This window comes from Osmerus mordax, chromosome 20 (assembly GCF_038355195.1).
Source record: "Osmerus mordax isolate fOsmMor3 chromosome 20, fOsmMor3.pri, whole genome shotgun sequence".
NCBI lineage: Eukaryota > Metazoa > Chordata > Actinopteri > Osmeriformes > Osmeridae > Osmerus > Osmerus mordax.
This window is the reverse complement of record NC_090069.1, coordinates 7,436,741-7,454,824: the sequence shown is the minus strand read 5'-3', so window position 1 is coordinate 7,454,824 and position 18,084 is coordinate 7,436,741. Positions and strand designations below refer to the sequence as shown.

The window sequence follows — 18,084 nt, the reverse complement described above, 5'->3', positions numbered from 1 at the left end:
TCTGACAGCGCTTCAATGGAGACTAGCAGCTAACCACTGGATACCGTTAGAACACTGCTGCTCTGAGTGATGCAGTGTGTGAGTTTTAAAATAGTAGTTTTTGACAATCAAGTGCCACCCCAAATAAAAGACTGGCCAGAGCTGGCCCCCCCATAAATAATGTCCTGGCTACGCCCCTGTTGTTATGTATTCTCTCCAGTTTCACCTTCTTACACTTTCAATAAACCAACAATGTTGGAGGAACACGTCTCCGGTGGATTGTTTGTGGGAAGGGTTTAGCTGCCTTTCAAACTATACTCTGCACAGTATAGGGAGGACAGAACAAGTGACTGACAGGAGGTAGTTTCTGTGGAGTGGAGCCTGATTGGTTGGGGTCTAGTAGGTTGTTCTGCGAGAGAAAGTTTGACAGTTTGTTAGATACAGCACATTCAATTGTTTATTATTGGTTGTATATTTTCATTATGGTATAAATATAGTTCTTTATTGGGCAGGTAGTTAAAAAAGAGAGGAAGGGTGTTCGTTGGTGGATTGCGGAGAAATTTAAAAGAGAAGAGTTGGAACTGTTGAAGATGTCCCCGTGCTGTATTTTACCCATGACAATCCCATATAGAATTACATAAATAAAGTGAATATCAGAATCAGAATGGGTTTTTATTCGCCATGAAAGTTTTCACAGACAAGGAATTTACTTTGGCAGGAGAGCCTACCTAGGCTACCTCAGCACATAAGCACAACAACATTTACAAAAACACGTGACTTGCAACGGGAGTGGGGGGGGGTAGACAAGCAGCATCTGGACCTGCAGCCATGGTAGACGCTGGACACAGACCCGCCAGCCACCCTGGGGAAACAAGCAGGCAAAGGCGTTGGATGGGGGTGGGGGGGTGGTGATATCTGTAGTAGGTGAAAGTTAATGTGTGAGTTGTTAATGCCACACTAAAATTACGTTACACTTTCTTAACAGGATATGATCTGATGATGTTGCCTTCTGTGAGTTCTGAAACTGAATGTTTGGATTTCTGCACTGTACTAATGGTAATGGTTGAGTAATTCTGTAATTTTTGCTGTTTGTCACTCTTATCTCCACAACAACATTGAGACATTTTAGACATATGTGCCAACTTTAGAAAATATACTGAACCATGTTAGTGTTTGGGGGTTATAGCTCAATGACTAGAAAACTTAACTACAGGTCAAAAGGTCACAGGTTAAAATCTCCCTGTACTTTACATTGCTTTGCTTAAATGCATCTGCCTCGATTTAGCCAAACTTGTTTTCTTTGTTCAGAGTTAATGACTAGACAACTTCACAGAGTCTTAAAATATTATTTTTATTATAGTCAATACCAAGGAGGCTATTAGCGGTGACCAAACTTTCCCCGCCTGCCAGCCTATCATAATGATGCCGTGCCTTTAACCCTTGTGTTATCTTCGGGTCATTCTGACCTATCAGTCATTGTGACCCACCGTCGTTAAATGCATCTGCCTCGATATAAACTTAGTTTGTCTCCCTGTTGTAGATGAGTAGAGGATAAACGACAACAAAGAACAGGAAACAGTCTGATGAAACCACTCCAGTTGGTTCAGGATGAATAATTTTGTCTTTAAAAGTCCAGTATTTCAATGTAAACCAATAAATGTAGTATTTTATAATGTTTTAGTAGTAAAAGTGCTTGCCCTGAGTACGACCCTTCAAAAAGCCTGTTATACTTCCTCTAACCAAACTAGTATAAAGTATACCTTGCCAAGCTACTGTGCACACTATCAAGCACAAGCATATTTTTTTGTCACTCATAACCCACTGAGTAATACTTGCTGGACATTGACACAACAAGGCATAGAGTAGACTATTTATTTGAAAATTGTTTATGACACATTCACTTAAAATAAAATATTTATATAATGGTGATAACACAGCATACTGTTTAAACACACAGCATACTGTTTAAATAACAATGTCCAGACAAATAAAACTTACATCAGTCATTGGTATTGCAGGGCATGAATTAACGCAGTTGAAAAAGAAAAACATAATTTAAAGGTGACATCATGAAAACTTCACTTTAGGAGGTTATTTAACATTAGTATGAGTTCCCCTAGACTGCCTTTGGTCCCCCAATGGCTATAATTGTCGATCGGTGTAAACCAAGCCCTGGGTGTTCTTCTCCGCCTTTCAGAAAATGAAAGCTCAAATGCTCTGTTTGAAAATCTCCTCTTTGTGACGTCACAAGGAGGAAGGTTACCTCCCCTCTCTCTGCTTTGCCTGCCCAGAGAATCTGGCCCGCCCATAAGAAACTGAGCAAGTGTTTTTATCCTCGAGAGACATCATGGCTTGCAAACGAACGAAGCATTACATTTGCTCAGTTTGAATGTACAAAGGAAAACAAAAATCTTTTTACAGTTCCTTCATCCAAGCCTCTGAAGACCCAGTATCTTAATTTTATTTTCTCTGGAAATGCACCTACACAACTTCTGTTGTAGGCGCATTTGTTTTGTATGTCTGCACCAAACACTTCAGCCACGACTGTTTCCTCAACTTGAGCAAATACAAAACTGGCCTTGCTGAAATTAAATTCTGGATCAGTACTAACTCTGCTTCGTCCAGCTACTAACCTCGGACAAGTAAGTTAACTAACGCTATATCATTTTGTAGCTTTACTGTATATGGTTACCTAGCTTGCTACCCTTAGAATGTGGCTGTAACATTAGCTCTGCAGCTAACAGCTGAGTTACTGTCGCTAATGGAAAGGTAGATAGCATCAAGTATGTGTGTGAATACACATGCTGTAACGTGAGTGTTGTAGACTTCTTGTTTTTTGGATAACCATTCTGCTGTTTGTGTTATGGCGCTCGCGATATCCGCCTTTCCCCTCATTGAAATGACTGAGTGTGTACCTCTGCAAACCAGGGTTATCAGATGAGAATGGGAAAATTCGAGGCATCTTACAGCAACGGGGCTACAGCCATTGCAATACATCCATTGTAAACATTAGCGCATGGTGCCGCCCCTCCGCTCCTATAGCATTTAAAGCTACAGACACCAAAACAGCGCGTTCTGAGGAAAGCTCCTTGTGGGACTGCTAGTAGTGGCTGTAATTCTGCACCAAGGCTGTATTTCGGGAAAGAGACTTCTGATACAGTATTAGGGGACCACTAAGGCCTATATAAAAGCATCCAAAAACAGCATGTCATGTCTCCTTTAAGCGCTTAAGCTGCGAAACTACAAGCTATATGAACAGATTTCACAAGAATAAATGAAAAACATGTATCTATAATTAATTTTAATTAATTAATCAAAATACACGTGTGCCTTCAAACACTATCCACAAAATGAACATAAAATACATAAAGCTGGTTACTTCATGTTATAGTGTAGTGATGTCAAGCATGGAATTGACCCAAATGAAATAAAAAAAGATTGGGGAAGGTTTTGTAAACTAAAATGCAGTACATTGAATGATTGGTGGCAGAAATGTGGCCAACAAACTTATGTGAAATGTGACATTACCAAGTAATTTAATATTTGTAAATATCAAATCTCGAATTGTGTATTTCCCCTTGAATTACATGACAATACAATACACCTCATATGACATGGCATGAACACTTAAGGCTTACTTTAAATAAAGCCAAAGTTCCAGCACATTCTAAACAAATCCATTACAATTATAAAATTACACTGTTTGATAACTTTCAGTCAATCAGGTTATCTAATACATATGTGCTTGTTGGGAATATTGTAATATGGACAGTTTATCCAAAGCGGGTGCACTGTAGTCAATAGTGTGATGACATAAATACACTGATCACAGACAATTCTTTGCAAGACAAAATAAAAGTACACCAACCAATGACAAGAGTAAATATAAAAAGAAGACACATAATATTAAGAATTCAGTACATGTACTACTACTACTTATTTATTTGAATTGGCAAATACCAGATCTTATACCAAATATTGACTTGATTGATTCATAATAAATCCCAACAGTAATTGTTTTACTAAGACAAATATGGCAATACTTTACGTTAAGATTACATTAATTACCATACATATCAAAACATATGGTAATAATATTGTAGTTAAATAGGAACTTCTATCTACTGTAGTTAGCCAAGTCATTACTGAAGTGAAACATGGTAAGGGGTCAATGAATGGTAAAATTAATCTTGCTTTGGTATCACAACCTTTAACTCCTCTTTACAACAGCCACTTACCCCTTATACCCTCTCCACCATACACTGGCTTGTACATTTTTTGTAATAACCTACACTGCTTACAATTACTACCATTTAGTAACACAGAATTTCCTACAATGTTTTTTGTAGGTATTGCTATGTAGTTAATGTAACCTTAATGTAAAGTTTTGCCAAAAATACTATTTACCATGCAAGTATTAGGGAAATACTGGTTTGTTTCTGTACCATGAACCAAAATGACTGATAAAACTAGAATAGTCGAGAGTCAAGGTGACAGACACTCTGATAAATAATCTATTGTATAAGGGTCTGTGCAATAAATGGCCTGATAATATTATTGTAAACAGAAAGATTTCATTTAGAGTAGATAGATCCGGTCACTTTTCATTGTATTGTTGGTATTTTAAAATATATGAAACCATAGATATGAACACCACTTTTCCTTATTCTGTGATACTAAGTGTAACACAGAGATGGATACAACTGACTGATATAACATTGACAAAAAAAAATAAAAATACTAATAACAGTAAGTTATTCAAAAAAGGGTCAGCAGTTACCTATCATAAGGTATCACGCAATCAGCAAATGTTTACTCCTCGACAGGTCTGCAAACGCCTTTGTAAACCGAGATTTGTTAAAACGTTACAAACAAATCGAGGCGACAAAGCATTTGCTGACCTGTCGAGGAGTAAACATTTGGTTTCTTATATACTACGTATATATACGTGGGAAGATCACAAATCAAACAGGTCGAATCTGGAGCAGACGCCATGTTGTCAGAGCAATCAGCTGCACTTGCACTGGTGACGTCGCTACACCTCCAAGGCAACATATCAACAACATCAATTCGTCTTCTGTCTGCTTCAGATACTTTTTTTAAACGCGAAGCGATTGCGGGGCGTTTGCGGACCTGTGCAGAAACCATATTTGGTTGTTTTAGTTTTTTTTTGGCAACTTAGGCTACTTTGTTGCCGAACAGATGCTACGTTGTTAAGGTCAATGGCTACATCTCAAAGGCAACCGCTTGTTGCTAGGTCCATAAAACCGTTTATTTACCTCTGCGAACATTCGGGAGGTATATAAACGGTATTATTAACTTTTGAGAACGTCTTCTGGACCAATAGGAACAGCGTATTGGTCCAATTATTACATTAGTATATAAGAAACAAAAATGTTTTGATGACATTGTCATGGACACTTCAAGTAAGGAGTTAAGTCTGAATATGATTGTCATGTGTCCAATGCACTCCGAATTACAAAAGTGTGATCAAGTTTTCCCAGGACACCCATAATACCATGCTTTGGTTTCGATAGTTAGGTGCCATCATGAAGTGGTAAAACCAAATTGTGTCCTTACAAATTCACCATTTAAGGTAGACCCAGCACAATGACAAATATCAAACAGTGTGACAACTTCTTATCCCAAAAAGAAAAATACAGTTCTAATATAAGAAGAATGTGGGTGTGTCCCACAGAGGGGTTAAGGGTGGTGAGTACAAGTCTAAATTGAGGAGAGACAATAATAGCAGTTCTACATCGGAAATGAGCCGGTGTTTACAAGCAAGCAGGCCACATGGCTTTATATGACGTCATCTTACCAAGACTCCACATTTAACCTAAATCCTTTTAATAGTAATGAAAATACTGAATAAGTGGGGCATGTAACTGTAACATTTATGAATTAAATCTCAAAACACCTAACTAAACTTTATTCCCTCTTATTTTCAAGCCACAAACATGGAAGAGAGGGGTTAACTGGATGCATAAAATGCTAATCTTACCACAGGCACTCCAAAGATGTTCCCCACAAATCCTCTTAAAAAGGACTCTTTTAAATAACCTTTTCATTGTGTAACAGTCAGTGGTTTACATAAAGCCCACATTTCCCTCATACCAATCATGAGCAAAAAGAGCAATGCAGTTTGTGGATCTGATAAACAATAGTTTACCGTTATTACTAGAGCTAATGGTGGTTAATGGATGTGAAGATTGTGGGCTAAACATGTACTGTATTTACAGTAGGTATGTGTGTCAGTAACATGTTCAGATGTCTAACAGTGCAACAAAATGCAAAAAGAGAGGTTGTTCTTTCTGCAATAGAGGCCGTGGTAACATCGGTAAGCAGTTAAAAAAAGGGATGCACTCAAGCACTTGAACATTCACACCAACATTCAGTACATACAAACACACAATCTCGTCAATAAATAAGATTACCAGTTATTGCTAATCCTGACAAACTTCACATTTTGTTTCTAAACAACCTTTTACAGTGTCAGAACAAACTTAATATTAGTTCAGATTTTGTTATGTATGTATACAATAGCTTGGATCCCGAAAGCCTTGTCACATTTGCTTGACAATATAACAAGATCAATTGGCCTCACAAGAGTCTTCTTAAAGGATCACCTATAATCTAAACAGGGAGAAACAGCCCAAAATAGCACCCATATCCCATATTGGGGTGGGTAATTGGGTGGCAGGCCCAGCTATGTTGCTTCATGTCTTGTTTCTGGTAAACATGCGCTCCCCTCGCAGTGTCAGGTGCTGAAGCTGATACTGCAGCACCTCTGTGTCTGCCGGTTCCTTGACACTCATTTTGTCCAGGTTGAGGTAGTCCAGCGACTTGGACTGGGACCTTTTCCCTTTGAGCAGGCAGAGGGGCAAGGGGCCGTGCAGGGCTCTCCCTGGCTCGCCATTCGACAGGGACCTGAGATAGGGGTCACCTGAGCTGGGCATGCGCCTCCGTCTTCGTCCGTTGGCGGCAGGGATGTCATAGGGCTGGTAGTACCGCATTTTGGCTTTGCGAGACATCCGGTGGATGCCAAGATCCATGGGCTTGGGAACTGAGCTGGTGACGGGCAAGGCTTCTGGTACTGGAGGTTTCTCTGTGGGTGTGGTGGCATTGGTTGCTGAAGACCACTTGTGGGCCAATTTGAGCAGCTCCTCACCTGTGGTAAAGCCCACCAGGTAGTTAGAGTCCATGTGGAGAATCTGGTATCCTGAAACAGTACTTTTGATCGGGGAGCAGGGGGTGCTAGCACATCGAGGTTTGTCCGCTAGTTCAGGCTTCAGGGAGGCCTTGACCTCAGCAGCAGGTAGAACAGAGATGGGCGCCCTGGAAACTCCACTGACATCCATTTCCATCTTTAGAGACATTACCTGACTGGAGAGAGAACAAAAACAAAAAACCAACCCTGTATCATTAAAGAGTTAACCTTTTGTAGGCTGCACTGTTTCACTTTCACATTGTTCGTATTTTATACCTGTTTATAATCTATTACTATTCGCTCTTCTGGTTAGATGCTAACTGCATTTCATTGTCTCTCTCCTTGTACTGTGCACAATGACAATACATTTGAATCAAATATAATAGGATTGAATGTACATGATGATAACTATAGTAACAGTAAGCTTGTCTCTTTTCCAATGAACAACCTTATAACAGATCATGATTTTACACTCTTACAAAAAGTCAAAATTGAACAAAATAATTAACAAATAATTTCATATGAAAACAGTGTGCTGAAGCAGTGAAAATAATTGCACTTATTTATAGTCATTACAGACATTTATTACAATCACCTTCTGTCTTAGCTCCTTTGCTATGAAACCATCACTTATGTTTATTAAAGCTTAAGTAACCTATTATGCCCAATAACACAGGATGTCCTTGGTAAATTTGGCACAAATCGGAAATAAAACCGCGGCTTGTACCCCCGATTTTACAGTTTTCTTGTGGTTGTACGGCTTATATTTTGAAGTGGCGTATGGCCTGGTTTTAGAACAAAAAAGTGGTTTCGTCCCCAGATCTTTGCAGCATTAAATTATGCTAATTATGCTAATTTAATGCTCAACACTGCGAACGGTGGCTTATTGAAAGAGGAATTGAAAGAGGAATTATTTATTGTGTCGTCTCAGTTACCTATCAGGGCTTGGAAATACAGTGACTTGCTAAAGTAGCCAAATGGCTAGTAGAACATAACATGGGGTGGAGCACAACCCCATGATCCACCCCTCCCCCCTGCTCTGACCACAGCCAATGTGGCCCCACTCCCTCCAGCTTCCAGCCCTCTGGCATTCTCCACAGCTGCTGCACACCTCCCCCAGGCAACCACACAGAGCCTTCCCCCTACCATCACGGCGGTTCAGGTCACAGGTGAGCTGAGGAGACTGCGCCCCAGTAAAGCAGCCGGCCCTGATGGAGTCTGTCCAAGACTTCTCAGGGCATGCGCGGTGGAACTGGGTGAGCCTCTGCAGCATATCTTCAACATGAGCCTCCAACTGGGGAATGTCCCTGCATTGTGGAAGACATCCTGCCTCATCCCCGTTCCAAAGAAGCTACACTTGTGCTTAATGACTTCAGGCCAGTTGCCTTAATTTCAAAGACCATGGAAAGACTGCTACTGCACATCCTCAGACCCAAGGTACGCCATGCACTCGACCCGCTGCAGTTTGCCTACCAGTAGAAGGTGGGCGTGGAAGATGCCATCGTCTACCTAATGCACAGGGCACACTCTTGTCTGGACAAGGGGAAAGGTGCTGTGAGAATCATGTTTTTTTATTTCTCTAGTGCCTTTAACACCATCCAGCCCCTCAGACTGAGTGACAAGCTCTTGCAGATGGGTGTGAACGTCCACCTGGTATCCTGGATCACTGACTACCTGACGGAGAGACCACAGTTCGTCAGACTGAAGGACTGTGTCTCTCAGAATGTGTTGTGCAGCACTGGTGCTCCACAGGGGACTGTGCTCTCACCAGTCCTGTTCACCCTGTACACATCTGACTTCACCTACAACACAGAGTCATGCCACATCCAGAAGTTCTCTGACGACTCTGCTATTGTGGGATGTATCAGGGATGGACAGGAGGGTGAGTACAGGAGCCTGGTGGATAACTTTGTGCAGTGGTGTAAGAATAACCACCTGCAGCTGAACGCCACTAAGACCAAGGAGATGGTGGTGGACTCCTCTGCTACCAGTCTCCATCAATGGGGTGTGGAGGTGGTCAACACCTACAAATACTTAGGTGTTCATTTGGACAATAAACTGGTCTGGTCAGCCAACATCGATGCAATCTACAAAAAGGGGCAGAGCCGACTCTACTTCCTGAGGAGGCTGAGGTCCTTTAATGTATGCAACAAACTCCTGCGCATGTTCTACCAGTCTGTTGTTGCCAGCATCCTTTTTTATGCTGTGGTGTGTTGGGGAGGCAGCATAAAGAAGAAGGATGCAGGGCGACTGGACAGGCTAGTGAGGAAGGCGGGAGGTGTTGTCGGCACTGAATTGGACTGCCTCACTACAGTGGCGGAGAGGACCCTGAGTGGGTTGCTGACCATCTTGGACAATGACCACCACCCACTACACAGTACTCTCAACAGACAGGAGCACATTCAATGGCAGACTCCTGTCACTGTCATGCTGATCGGACAGGCTGAGGAAGTCCTTTGTCCCCAGGGCCATTCAGCTTTTTAATGCCACACAGAAGGGGAGGGAGATGGACTTCTCTGCATGAGTCTACCTCAGTCTGCATGAATCTACCTCAGTCTGCCCTCCCCTGCTCATCTCATCTCAGCCCCAGGCACAGACCACTTACATATTCTGCACTATCACTTTGCTCTTTGCACTTTTCAAACACACACACACTATCCACACCAGCAGCACAAGATCACTTTCCTCCTGGACACTGACACTGTCAAAATCATGCACTCTGTACAATAGGGTCAGACCCTTTCCTGTATCTGGAAACACTCTGTGTGAATATGTTTTTCTTCTATGTGTATGTATATGTGATTTATGTATGTGTATAAGCTACTGGATTTCCCTTGGGATTAATAAAGTATCCATCCATCCATTTCAAAATAATTGCAGTAACTCAAACAGCTGCAAGACCCAGTGAAATTGTATATACAGCTAGCAAACAAACATTAGCTAGCATCGCTAACGACATTGGCTAATTCAACTTCGGTAGGCTATCCTCAGGATTTGCAAGATAGCTAAACACAGGGCCGGGGTGGGTAATCGGGAGAGTTCCCGGTGGGCCGCTTCACTTTTGGGCCGGTCGAGGATTTTAATTTTTTTACATTTGTCACGTTAGTCTATCTTCTCTTAAAGTAGGCTACACACGTTCCGCATTCTGACACCTCAGCCTCTGCATGGGTTGTACCATGTGAGGGAGTTCTCCCCTCACAAATAGAGTTGGTTGGGTCCATAGCGCGTCTTTTCCAAAAAGATATCTCAGATCGGCTACCGATAGCTGGGACGGGCGGGCCTACCGTAACGATATGCGTCAGGGAGGATGGATGGGAGCAGGGCCGGAGTGATGGCATCGCAAGACAAGGTTTTACCAATTGAAAAACGTCTGTTTATTTTACATAAAGCTCAAAAAACTATTTTGCGCTCAAATAATGGCCAACAATTTTCGCATTAAGTGTAAAAGTGCCTATCTTGCGTCACATCAAACCCATACGTCCTAGGTTGGGACAAAGCTCAGAATGTTTACAACGTCTGGCTCTGTGCCTGATTAACTGTATCAAAAACGGTATCAATATAAACTATAGAGGGTACAATTTCTGGGGAAATTGTAGGGTGTGCTTGCTTGCGTCGGTTGCACAGGGGTCCGTTTTTGAATGACATTTTTACAACTGATATGTCTGTATATTTTATATAAAAATGCATACTTATTAACTATAAAGATTACATAGATTTAACCCTTGTGTTATCTTCGGGTCATTCTGACCCATCAGTCATTGTGACCCACCTTCGTATTGCGACAAATTTACCTCATACAAAAACAAAGTGAAGCATTTTCTTTTAACTGTCGGGCTGTCTCAGACCCCCCACATTGGAATGGTTAAAAGAAAATTATTTTTATTTGTTTTTGTATTGGGTAAAATTGGGTAAACACAACGATGGTTCGTTATGAACCTTTGGGTCATGTGACACGAAGGCAGCACGAGGGTTAAAAGCATTTTTTTTGCTGCTCATTTACAACTGAAAATACGAGTGAAGTGTAGAATGAAATAGATGTCTTCTCATTTCCCCTGCAAGAGGCAGCCTCATCGTTGAATCAAAACGAATAAATTTGGCAGACCGGTGTAAAAATGGACCTCATCTCTATGACTTAAACGTCATTTTACGTTTTTCCCTTCTCATGATATTTTCAGGCATTTAGCCTACTCATTGCATTCATTCATTAATAAAGAACCGCCTTTGAAGATTATTCTACGACGTTACCCGGCAGTAGAAGATGGAATCGCGATTCAAACAGTACCATCTGCTAACTTAAAATATGCCCCCCAAAACGTAAATAAGCTTGACATTTATTTAGTGGAAAATCGCTCATTCATAAAAAGCTCACTGGTAGCGATCATTGTCAGTAACAACGCAAAATGCGATATAGCCCTGTGTGGAGAAGCTGCCCCGGTAAATTGTACTACTACGGTACAGTACTAGACTACTGCTGTGTTCGTCTTGGTAGCGATTGCGTTGGTTGAATTGGATTTAACGTTCCGTTGTACGGTTTAGGCTGAAATTATTTTCATGAACAGATTGACAACGTTTAGGCTGTGGCAATGAAGTTCAGGTTAGTAGTTAGATAGACTTTTGATTTAAGTAAGGGGAGTGCTGAACATGTTCTGTCGCCGTTTGACTTCCTAAACAGCTGTGTACTGTAGATGTTTTTGTAGTGTGTCTCGCGTAAGCTACAGCGTTGCAGTGAGCTACCTACACTGGTTTACATTTACATTACATTTAGTCATTTAGCAGTCGCTCTTATCCAGAGCGACTTACAGTAAGTACAGGGACATTCCCCCCGAAGCAAGTAGGGTGAAGTGCCTTGCCCAAGGACACAACGTCAGTTTGCATGACCGGGAATCGAACTGGCAACCTTCGGATTACTAGCCCGATTCCCTCACCGCTCAGCCAACAGACTCCACACAGGGTGTAGGGTGGTTTGAAACCACAGTAAATTACCATGGTAATTTCACCAACAAATCGTTTACTAATGTCCGAATAAATCCTACAACGAAAATGTATATGTGAGGAATGTTTATTTTAACGATTGAAAACAGATACATCATAGACCACTGTAGTATGTGTTGCCCGGGCAACACAGGCTAATGTCATGATGCTAATACTTCAGTGAAATAGTAGACTACCGTTTCCGATAGTAGATATATAGCTTATATTGTACATTACACATCACAATTGTGTCACATCACAAAGTAAAATGAGTAAATAGTTATCACCCTGCTTGTGGCGTTTCTGCAGATGCCTTGCAGTAAAGCTATAGTTAGCCTAGCTATCCCCCAAGTTAACAGATGCGAAACGAATGTTCTGCCAAAAGTAGTCACGCGTGTTTTCGTGACGTTAGTGACGTAAGTAACGGCAGTGACTGTGGCTAGCCAAATTAGCCACCGTTAGCTTCACTTTTCGCCACAAAAACTTAACTTGAGCCTAAACCATGCAACGGAACGTAAATTCCAATAGAAGCAACTCAATCGCTACCAAGACGAAACTTTTGACACCTAGGTTGTCTATGTAGGCCAAATATTGACTGAGTTTTAGGGGGGCAAAAATAAATTAAAAAAATAAAAATAATAATAATATATATGTGAGAGAACAAAGGTTGTGCCCTTGCCGAAGGCAAAGCACACCCAATTATGAGTTTCACTGATCATCATCTGATCATTTTATTAACATTGTCGCGATCATGAGATTGACTCCTGCCCATGCATTTACAGGAACGTTTTTGTCCTAAGCAGGCATTAATTAAACCGACCTACTATACATTACAGAAGACTGTGTCAGTAAGCAACATCATTTTTCTTTCGTGTAGACTACATGCGGCAATCCTTACAAAACATGACAACATTTTCATTGTCAAACACAAGCCATTCACGACCAGTTTCTCTAGTGCTATCAATATCCTCATCCCCTGCCTCGTTCCTCTTCTCGCTCCCAGAAGTTTGTCCTAACCACCGCCACATTAAGTTAACTTTTTACTTTACTTTACTACTCTAGCTAGCCCGTATTACTTCCAATGATCCTCTATGCTTCGTTTTACTTCTTCCTTGTGTTTTCTGGTGGACGCTCCGTTCGTTTCCACTGTTTCTCGCGCTGGTTTCACTTCAAACTGCGCGCAGCCAATGGGCGTATAAAACGTTATCACATAGCATTACGGCACAGTGGTCATGGGAAACTTAGGAAGTACTGCAAGGGGGACAAATGACCGAGAACCATGCGGAGAACAGAGACTTATGTATCATTCATGTAATGCCTCATGTATCACCGGCCAAACTGGCTAGTGAGTTTTTTTTAACACCCGCCAAAAAGAATTTTAACCCGCATTTGGCGGGTGTTAATTTAAAACCCTGCTTACAGGTTGCTGTGGTGATGAGCATATGGTCGGAACAGCACCTTTTTTCAGCAACAGCTTCAGAGCAAATCCGGCTTGAAATTGTCCAAGGTTGTCAAAACTGTCTTGGTTGAAATGTTTAGAGCAAATGAATAATTGAGTGTCGAACTTTGCCGGGATCTTCTCATAGACAAACAGCAGCCATGCCTGTCGAATGTTTGGCTCCTTGGGAAGACTATGATAAGTGTTAGCATTCCCTGTACAGCCTGGAACACAGCATTTACGACTGTGGTCCATTTTCAATATCTTTGTTAAACTTCAGAACCTTCTTCTTTTTAATTCCTTAGAAGTAGCCTACACAGAGCAGCGCGCAGCTAAACTAGTATCGGAGATCTACGCTACCTCGGACTGGGCAAGAACACCAGTGAGTGGGCTGGTCTGGATGTAAATTTTGGAGCCAAAAAAGGCGCTTTTCAAAACCTACCGTTTTACAGCTACATTTTTTTATTTTGAGATTTGCATAGGAAACTGAACTGTCGTTATTCAACTATGACAAGGGAAAATCGGTTTTGCAATCAATGACTCCTTTAATATAATTATCTAGCTAGCTAATTGCAAAAGGCAATAGAGGCAAGCTTAGCTCGAATTGTTCAACTAATTGGTTTGCTTTTTGCTCCTTTACAGTTGCATGCACTGCAAATTCTGCAAATTCGTCGCATCCAAGGAAGTTCTTCAAAGACACCCTGGACTGCGGCATGGAATAGGAGCACACTGACCCAGAAACTCATTTTCTGGAGCCGTGTGACTCCACATTAAAGGTTAGATACTTTTTTGTATGTCACCAAGACTGTACTAGTATAAATGCCATAATTTCATTACAATGTCACTTATCTTAAACTGTGCATAGAGACTACCTTTCCTCCTCTGCCACAACCACAACCAGTGACTGCAACATCCCATTGTTGGACAGATTATCCTACCACCGTCACACGGCCTAGCACTGTGTCCCTGGGAAATGATGGTAAAGTAATGAATGACCGTTTATAACAGTGACAATAATTGTATGAGCCATGGCAACCCTAAAGATTTTAATTCACTGTTTGGCACTTTGAAATAAAATGACTGAATGTTACAGAGAAATGCTGCCTCGTTTATGATTAGCTTGAGTTAGGCTACACATCAGTCCTCCTAAAGTTGGCTACCATGTAGCCTATTATACAAGAACAAGTATCATTTTGGGAAAATTAGGTCTGCATATGAAGTGCCCCAATATAAGCAGTAGAATTGATAAATATAGGTCACTTAATTAACGTCCCAGTTACGGACTAGCAACGTCACAAAATTACGTTGCTAGGAGGTTGCGGTTACAGACTGGCAACGTCACAAAATTACGTTGCTAGGAGCGCTGCAGCCGGCTGCAGGCGGCTGACTGGAAACAGTGAATTCTGGTTAGACTTTTTGTCCGACTTGAGACAGCGCCGAGGCTAGGGCACTGTGACGTAGCCATCAAAGTACCGTGAGATCGATTCGAGAACTGCCGGCTGTGTAGCCGAGCGCATTTTCTCAAGAGCAACTGCACGGGTTCTAATGACGACACAGCTATTTCATGATTGGCCAGACTCACACACGACAACTTTGACGCGTGTTTTGTAATTATTCTGACACCTTCAGTTGTCAGAATAATCTGACAACTGAAGGCCTCTTCACTAACAGAAAGACTAAGTTTAATTATAAATAAAGTAAAGTGAGCAAACAGCGCTTGATCGGCCATGACTGACGTCAACGCAGCAAACCACGAGAAGCTGGAATGTCTGATTTCACAGAGCCGTTTTTAACTCCTCCCCGACTGCAAGCGGCTACTCTCGCCGGTCGTTTCATGCAGCCGCAGTCCATGTCGCACCTATCGTCACAAAAATCACGCTGCCAGGTATGGAGGACTAAAAGTGCCAAAATGAATGAAATAAATACACCATTAAATAATTACTTAAATGTGTAATTAATTAAATAAAATAGGAATTAAATACATAAATTTGTTATTAAATGTGTCATGAATTCATCAAAATACCAATTCATTTTATGTAAAATACATATATAATTATTTCACTATTTAGTTAAGTATTTCATGGTCCTGTAACACTGTGTGGACAATATTTAAATGAAATACATTTACATTTACAAAACGCTAAACAGCGCCCCCAGTTGATTGCATCTTCATTTTTATGTCACAATGTGTTGCAGTGCTTCATGAATTATTTTATCTGTCAAACTCACCCATCAAAGTGAGGATGTGGAAGCAGGACCTGCTCACCCACAGCATGTAGCGAGTAAAGCAGAGGAACTTATTGAAGTTCTTGGAGCATTGCAAAGTGCGTAAATAACTCCAAGAGCGTCAATAAGTTCCTCTGCTTTACTCGCTACATGCTGTGGGTGAGCAAGTCCTGCTTCCACATCCTCAGTTAAGTCTAAACTGTCTCTCACCAACTCCCTAGAAAGTTCATGAAGATCCCCATCGTCTCTATCCAGGCACCCTACTTCAGACCAACGCAATGGATCAGACTAGATTCGTGTTAGCCCCACCCACTGACTTTGATGGGCGAGTTTGACAGATAAAATAATTCATGAAGCACTGCAACACGTTGTGACATGAAAATGAAATCAACTGGGGGCGCTGTTTAGCGTTTTGTAAATGTATTGCATTTGAATATTGGCCACACAGTGTTACAGGACCATGAAATACTTAATTCAATAGTGAAATCATTATATGTATTTTACATAAAATTTATTGGTATTTTAATGAATTCATTTAATAACACATTTATTGAATTCCTATTTTAATTAATATCACATTTAAATCATTATTTAATGGTGTATTTATTTCATTCATTTTGGCACTTTTAGTCCTCCATAGCCAGGACGTCGCGGTTACGGACTGGTGTCTTTCACTTCGCACGTTGCACGAATGTTTGGTCATCGAATGACGTTGCGGCAACGTAACTGTGTCAGCTTGGTAGGCTATAGCTAGCCATAATTGCAGCCTTACAAATAATTAAGTCTATGCCCCTGATCCTACATCTAGAATTAATAAATAGTTTTAATAGTGCCTATGATCTCAATTTAATTCTAAGCTATTCGTGTCGACTACATTCTGTTGAGTAGTTGAACAGTTCTCAACAGATTTAGTCTGCTGATGGTCATCAAACAAGAAAGCAGCAGTCGATCCTCCCGCTTCACACACCTGTCCTTTCGTTTCTCGACACAAACGCACGCGCAATATTGTACTAGCACGAAAAATGGGTAGTAGGCTAGCTTACTTTATTACGAATCAAGTTAAAAAATTGTGGGCTTAGTATTTGGTGTTGCACAACGATACAGACTATTTTTAAAGGGTGGTTCTCGGCACAAAACGTTTATAGGCCGGTTTTATCCTGTGTATTCTGACTGGAGGGATTTCAGTTGAGCCCACCACAAAATATTTATGCAAAAACGCTAGGCTACACGTCTCGTTTTGAATTATGTGATTATGAAAATGACCCTTTAATATATTGTGAGGCATTTCAGATTAGTGTTTTGCTACACTGGTATATGGATTTGCTCTGGGTGGAGTGCAGGGTCCGTCAGTCCACCATTAGCTTCCATATTAAACTGCAATCAGATCTGATGTATCACGTTTTAAAAGGACATTCTAAACAATGCTGTATGCACAAATAGCATTTACCTTTGACAATTATGTATAACACCCATGGTAAAGGAAAACATAAGAAAAACCAACCTGTTTAACAGCGCGAGCCAACTGATGTTCACGCCTCTCGTCCTAACCAAATCTGTCGATGGTGTAGGCTCTCGAAAAATGCAACTCCGCTTCCGACAATTGTCACGTGACATGAGGTAATCTGGGCCTGACCCAATACAAGTGCACAATTTTTAGGTAAAATGTGTGAGGCCTTTTTATTTTGGTTACTGAAAACGTTACAAAGGGATTCAGTAAAATCCCTGCTCCCAAAAGATCACCGTTTGCTGCATTTCATTATTCAGTTACCTCCAGTATTTGATATATAATTGGTGCATTCTTGCCCAATGCTTACGCTTCGTATAGGCACACCCTAGGGTTGCAAATAGTCCCGTATTAGCCACGACGTCCCTTATATTTTGCCTGATTAATTTGTCCCATACGTGACCGCCCTTGTCCCATTTATTGATTGCTACGATGATCTAACCACTGACTGATACAACAGTAACCGCTCTGATCACGACACTTCAGAATGATCACCGACACATGTCATCGAATCTCAGCTCACCCTCTCGCGTATCAGTAGGCCTACACGTAAAATAAATGCGCCAATTAGGTATCATTAGACAAATGGCTTATAACAATATATTCACACAAAACTATACCCGCACTGCGGCGGCAGGCCACCTTTTGTCCCGTATTTCATAGTGACAGTTGGCAACCCAAACACACACATCCATGGGCTGCGTGAGGGGCTAGCAGGTGCTTCAGCACCCGCAAGAAAGACCAAAGCACCCCGAT

At 41.3% G+C, this 18,084-nt stretch overlaps 1 protein-coding gene across 1 annotated transcript; it reads right to left on the bottom strand.

The window, feature by feature from the left end:
• Positions 1–5,267: 5,267 nt before the first annotated feature.
• macir (macrophage immunometabolism regulator) lies at positions 5,268–17,388 on the bottom strand. The gene is made up of 2 exons (XM_067258428.1): positions 17,326–17,388; positions 5,268–7,365 (listed from the first exon to the last, which is right to left on the bottom strand). The coding sequence occupies exon 2, from the start codon at positions 7,356–7,358 to the stop codon at positions 6,699–6,701; it is 660 nt and encodes a 219-aa protein (XP_067114529.1). The 5' UTR covers positions 7,359–7,365; positions 17,326–17,388; the 3' UTR covers positions 5,268–6,698.
• Between the last annotated feature and the right edge of the window lie 696 nt (positions 17,389–18,084).